The 6515-nt window shown below is 36.1% G+C and overlaps 1 protein-coding gene across 1 annotated transcript; it reads left to right on the top strand.

Annotated features, from left to right (window-relative positions):
- Positions 1 to 690: 690 nt before the first annotated feature.
- LOC127095597 (uncharacterized) lies at positions 691 to 4101 on the top strand. The gene is made up of 2 exons (XM_051034267.1): positions 691 to 815; positions 3714 to 4101. The coding sequence occupies exons 1-2, from the start codon at positions 691 to 693 to the stop codon at positions 4099 to 4101; spliced, it is 513 nt and encodes a 170-aa protein (XP_050890224.1).
- The last annotated feature ends 2414 nt before the right edge of the window (positions 4102 to 6515 follow it).

The raw sequence follows: 6515 nt of genomic DNA, 5'->3' as shown, positions 1-6515 counted from the left end.
GACAGATGAATCGAAAGTGGCATTCAACCATATTTGGAGCAACCAGTATAGGCCATCTAGTAGAAGGTATGATCATGGTCGAAAGTTTTTTAGGATTTCGACACCTTCTCCTAAGGACTCATAGAGGCAGCCTAGAATCATTTGGCTAAGGCACAGTTTGTGTCCAGCATGAAGTTGGTTCCCCATAGTTACATACTTCTTCGCCACTTATAGGGACTTCGAGAAAAAAATACATCGAGACAACCATAATGCTAAGAAGGAAATTTGTTCTTCATTAGAGACTTCGTCATTATCTTTGTTATGGTGATCTAAGATATAATTGGTAAAGGTGACCCTATTACCATCGAAGCCAATGAAGTCCTTAGTCATGAAGTTAGGATTTAAGCTTTCTCTAGTTGGTCGAAGTCCAGTAATTGCAGCTATGTCGAAGAGACTTGGAGTAAACATTCCACAAGGAAAGTGGAAGTTGTTATGGGTGTTGTCCCAAACGTATAGGGAGGTTATTAACATGGTTTGGCAATAACTAGGGCCAACCTTCGATAATTGGATCATATCGAAGATTTCCATTTCCTTCCAAATTTTGCTTTTTTGTTTTTCTATTTTTGCGAGCCAAAATAGATAGTTTTCGGGTTCATTAAATAAAGGACAAGAACGAAACACTATAAGGTTAGTAATCAAGTAATCTAAGTAATGGTTATTTCTGTAGGCTTAGTCGAAGGTTTTGCCTGGGTATCAATTGTAGTAGTTAGTTCCGCACCTACAGCTTCATTACTTGACTTGGGTTTTCTCCCACCAGCTATGGGTTTGTATCGATGGTATGTTGGGAAATATTCTTTAGGTTTTAAAGGATTAGTACTAACATCTGGTAAAGGATCAACGATAACATGTGTTTTTCCAGAAATAGAGATTGGGATTAGTACCTGGGATTGATAGATGCGCCTTTTCTCTTCTTTAAGGGGAGGTTTTGGGATATACTATTGATTTCTAACAACTTTTGGACCTAAGATTTTTTGAAAAGTAGGAAGAGAGGATTGTTTCTCGGAATCTTTAGGGTTTTTGCCCTTAGACGCCATTGATGATGTAATGAAGAAATTTTTGATTTCTGGAGTTTGTTTTCGCGCTTGAGAGAGAAGAAAAGGGTTCAGGAGATTGGAAAAGTAGAGAAGAAAGTGAAATGAAATATTTACATTGGAGTAAAAGAAACGCTTCATTTTTAACCTTTGTAACAATTGTCAAGATCGTGGGGCACATGCTGATTGGATAAGGATTTATGGGACGATCGCAGTGTTGGTGTAAGCCCTAGAGGCCAATACATTTTGGTACTTGTATCGAATAATAAAAGGCATTCTCTTTATTATGGTTGATTAATAAAGTCCCTGGAATAGATAGTTCGTTTAATGTATTAAGTGTGACTTAATCATGAGAACACATTAAACATAAGGACACTATTCCTAAAGTATCCGTAGTCGAGCTTTAGTGTGAAGTGGGATAACATTAAAGCATTAAGACTATTATGTTTGTAGACTGATGATCACATCTCATGGATCATGGATAAAGAGTTATCAAGTCTTAAACATAGGTATGAATATTAGGAGTAATATTTATACCGGATTGACCCGCTATGAGAATACTATATAGAAAGTTATGCAAGGTGTCATAAGTTATTCTCATGGTGATAATAGTGTATTCCACTCTTCGACCTGAAACCACTATGGATCCTAGATGTAGAGTCGAGTGCTTTATTGCTGATCCAACGTTGTCCGTAACTGGATAACCATAAAGACAGTTGATGGGTACTCCACAAAGCATGCTGAGGGACATGAGTGACCTAGATGGAATTTGCCCATCCTGCATAACAGGATAAATGTCTATGGGCCCAATATTGAACTGGACAAGGATGACACGGTCTATGCCTTGTGTTCAATATAGACATAAGGGCAAAAGGGTAATTATACACATAATTATTATCACAGAAGGAATTGTCAGATCACATGACATTTTCGTGTCTTGGGTAGCAGTGATGTGTTGCTAGATACCGCTCACTGTTTATTATGTTAAATGCGTGATTTAATATAATTGCCAACGTCACGAAAACCTACAGGGTCACACACAAAGGACAGATTGATGAGAGATAGAGTAACTAAGGAATACCGTAAGGTACGGTGCCCTTAAGTGAGTTATAGAGCATCGTAAGGTACGATGTACTTCAGTAGAATACGAAATATGGTAAGGTACCATGAGCTTAAGTGATTTTGGGCATATTATAAGATATGGGCCAAAATACACTTAAGTGGGCTTTTAGCTTGAAGCCCACACAAGTGGTTCTATAAATAGAACCCTTGTGCAGAAGCAAAAATTTGCGGTTGCATTATTTTCGTTTTCTCTCTCACTCTCTCTCTCCCTCACTCAAAGCCTTCATTCATACCAGCTAGCACTGAGATTGAAGGAACCCGTTCGTGTGGACTGAGTAGAGACGTTGTCATCGTTCAACGTTCGTGATCGTTTAGTGGATCTGCATCAAAGGGTTTGATCGTTACAAGAGATCTGCATCAAAGGGTTTGATCGTCACAAGAGATCTGCACCAAAGGATTCAACCGTCACAAGAGGTAAATATTCTATCACTGATCATGACCATTCGTAAGGATCTCTAAAGGAGAAATTTTTAATTTCCGCTGCGTTTTGGACCGCAATTCTCCTTCACGCAGTAGGCGTAGCCCACTATCTGCTAGGAAATAAGTGTGTGATGATTAAGTTTTAGGTTTTTACATGTCTCGATGAGACATTTGAAGCGGTATGGTCATGATGATCATGATGTCATAGCAGTAGAATATGCTTTAGTGTCGAAATGTTTCAAAAAATATCTTCTTCTCCATACACTCGAAAATAACATTTTTGGGGAGCAATTTGTTGGCTGGGATTTTCGACGTGCATAAAAATGTTAGGAATCGGTCATAGGATTCAAAGAAATATTCAGAATAAGATTATATTGACTTCGACAAAAAGGTTAATAAGAATGTTTCGATGAAGAAAGTTGTGATCCAGGACTTAGAGGTGTTTTGGCCTAGATTGGAGTTCGACGAAGCGTAGCTGGAGTAATGTTCGACGTAGTATAATTTAAATTTGAGGCTGATAACTATTTTTTTGGCCTTATCCGTTTCTTGAAGACGCGTGGAAAGCTTTGAGCAGCGGGATGCATGCAAATCAAAGACGTGGCATCTTCTGGAGAAAAGGACCGTTGAATAGCGTTATTTTCTATTTAATATAAATAGGACACTTAGCCATTAGAAAAAGGGTGTTCAACCTTGTACAAAAACTCTAAATTTACTCAAAGTACCTGTGCGTGAGAAACGAGTGTTTCTGAGTGAAAATGTACGTGTGAATACCAGATTTTATACTTTTAATCAAGTCATTTAAGATTATGCCATTTACATAAACTACAATTTATTTTGAAGCCAATTTCAATATTTAAGATTTCGCCATTTATTTTGAAGTTATTTTCTTTATAAGCCTTTATTTCTACATTTTGTTAAAGAATTGCAACATTCCTTTTAACAATTTTAAAGAACATTGTCGAAGTGTTCATAAATAACAAACCCAGAAACTAAATAATAACACATGTCTTAGGATCAATCTAGTCGATCCTGCAACTAACCGAAAAACATTTAAAGTTGGAAGACTGATGCTTGTTTACCAATTTTAACGGTAAACAGTAGGCAGAAAATTTATCATGATGCGAGAAGAAAGTATTTGGAATTTAAGGAAGGTGATCATGTGTTCCTTAGAGTTGATATTGTGACGGGTGTTGGATGTGCGCTGAAATCGAAGAAGCTGGCTCCTAAATTTGTTGGTCCATATCAGATTTCTCAGAGAATTGGGGTTGTTGCTTATAGAATGGCCTTACCACCCGATCTTTTGAATTCACATGACGTATTGCATGTATCACAACTTCGGAAGTATATTCACGATCTATCTCATGTGATTAGGATGGATGATGTGCAAGTGAGGGACAACCTTATGGTAGAAGCATTGCCCGTGAGAATTAAGGATCGGAAATTGAAGAAGCTGAGAGGTAAAGAGATTGCTCTAGTGAAAATTGTTTAGGGAGGAGTAGCTGTAGGAAATATGACTTGGGAGCTGGATAGTTGAATGTAGGAAACATACCCCGAATTATTCTCGTCAGGTAAATTTTCGAGGACGAAAATATTCTAAGTGGGGGAGAGTTGTAACGCCCCAAAATTTTATTATTTATTTTCTTAATATAATTGTGAAATTTGTGTGTGTTGTGATGTGATGTTGTGTTAAGCGAGATCCTTGAATGTAGTACACCAACCTTAGAAATTAGAATTTAAGGTGTTAGGGGTATGTGAGCAAAAAGGTAGAGATATGGGGATGGTGGGAGAAGTAGTGGTTGTTAATATTATTTAATGAGGATGATTTATATAAATAATAGTAATAGTTAATATTTAAATATTTATTTTAATTATTATTGCTACAATAATATATTAAAATAAATATTTGATTTTGTAGCGGGGTTTTCGTTACCTTTAGGTTTATTAACTAAACCAAAAGTCAACATACAATTTGAGTCGCCACCGCACTTTTATTTGTCCAAAGGAAAGGCTAAAAAGCGAACAAAATCCAAGTAAGAAGTTTTTCAAATCAAAAACTAATAAAAATGTCAGAGATCTAGGTAAGGGGGTTGGTTATGAAATGGGAAGGTTTTACGCACCCAAAACATCCTTAGTACTCTAAGGGAACCCTTTTTGCAAATATGTGTTGTAGGTTGGTATTTGTGAAAAGATTTGTACAAAAGATTGGGGAGATGAGAGGAGAATAGATTATATTTATAAATTTTGTTGTTTGAATGGATGAACCCATTGCCTACGTACCATAACAAAGGAGGATCAAAACCTCGTAGTTCGGGGTAAAAAATCTCAAAGATTGGTGAATTGATTTGATCAAAAGCCTTAAGGTGTTTTGTTATCAAAGGGAGAAAACTCAACCTAAACCAACAATCCACCATGTGAGGAAGGCTTCAACATGCTAGTGAGGGGTTAACCCTATAATAAGCATGGAAGACTTAAAATCTAACAAATAAGGATGAGGTGAGATTTACATCAACCACTATGATAACTCAAACCTATGACTAATGTTTATGAAAAGTTTTAACAAGTGGCCATTGAAACCACAAAACAACTTGAAGTGAGTTATATTTACAAGTTAAATTTATTTACAAAATGAAGTAAAAGTTGGATTAACATCTATTTACAAATGAGTGTTTATGAAAATGATTTTGAAAAGTCAAAGGCATAAGGCCTAGGTTTCTAATTTGAAACAAAGTCAAAGTTTGAAGAAAATGATTTTTTGGCTTGGTTAGAGTGGGGAGAAGAAGAGAAGGGCTAGTCCTAAAGTAAAAAAAGATAAGAGGGGAAAGATAAACCTTTGGAGTTCCTTTTCTTGGAATCATAGAGATGATTCAAGATGCTCCTTTCCTTTGGACATAGCACACAAACAAGCAATCAATAAATTAAATACAAGCTCCTAAGATCTCCATTTGGCTTGTCTCTTAACTTGGCTACTTGTGACAATGGTCCTATTTTCACAATCTCAAAGTGGGATCCCTATCACACACAATAAAACATCAAAAAGTTCACAACACAATAAAGGGAATGGGCAAAGAATAAGTTTAGAGGAGAAGTCCTTTGAGGTCAACTTTGGAATTTAGCATTTTAAAGGCATGAGGCCTAGTTGCTCTTCGACAAATTTTGCATTCTAAAGGCATAAGGCCTAGTTGCTCTTGAACTCCTTTAAGCATAGGTAAGTCCTAATTCTAAGTCCTTTCTCCTTTTGCAATTGGTTCACACAAAACAAACACAAAGCAAACCCAAGATAGCAATATATTTATATACAATAATGAGCTCAAATGAGCAAAATAAAAATGACATAAACATAATATGTGCTCAAGTGAGCAAAATGAAAAACAATATGAATAATGAGCAAGAAATAAATGACATTAAAAGTAAATGACAAGAAATTAAATGCTCAAATTAAAGTTAGTAGTTAGTAAAGTCATGTTAGCTTGTCACAAGACAATGTAGCGCTATGTTAAGCAATCGTAAGTGGACTAATGTAGTAGTCACACCTATCTGAGGTCGGTCAATGAAAATATAGGCAAAGAAACACAAGTTAGAGATCATGACTAGTAAGTCAAGCTCCATAAACTTGCCATTCCAAAACAAAAGGGGAAGGGCCTTGTATTGACTTTAGGTTTTTTTCTTGACCAAGAAGCAACCTATCTTGGACACAAAACAACTCACTTGATCATGGATCAAGTTGAGTTTAGTTTGGATCAAAGAAGGTTAAACTTCTCATTTGTCAAGACCAACCATAAGACTTTAACTCATTGGCCATTTATGGAAACAAAGGGAGGAAGATGAAAGGGAGGGAAAAAGAAAACCATAATCAAATTCAATTGATCAAATGTGAATCAAATCAACATCAACCAAGACCAAACA

The sequence above is a fragment of the Lathyrus oleraceus genome, chromosome 6, assembly GCF_024323335.1.
Source record: "Lathyrus oleraceus cultivar Zhongwan6 chromosome 6, CAAS_Psat_ZW6_1.0, whole genome shotgun sequence".
NCBI classification, from domain to species: Eukaryota; Viridiplantae; Streptophyta; class Magnoliopsida; order Fabales; family Fabaceae; genus Lathyrus; species Lathyrus oleraceus.
Note: the sequence above shows the minus strand (reverse complement) of the source record. Positions and strands in the feature narration are given on the sequence as shown.

Excerpts from the sequence above, each read along its gene's own strand:
- LOC127095597 (XM_051034267.1), top strand. The coding sequence starts at position 691 with ATGGTTATTTCTGTAGGCTTAGTCGAAGGTTTTGCCTGGGTATCAATT. Across the intron at positions 816-3,713 it reads GCTATGGGTTTGTATCGATG|GCAGAAAATTTATCATGATG; the intron begins GTATGTTGGGAA and ends GGTAAACAGTAG.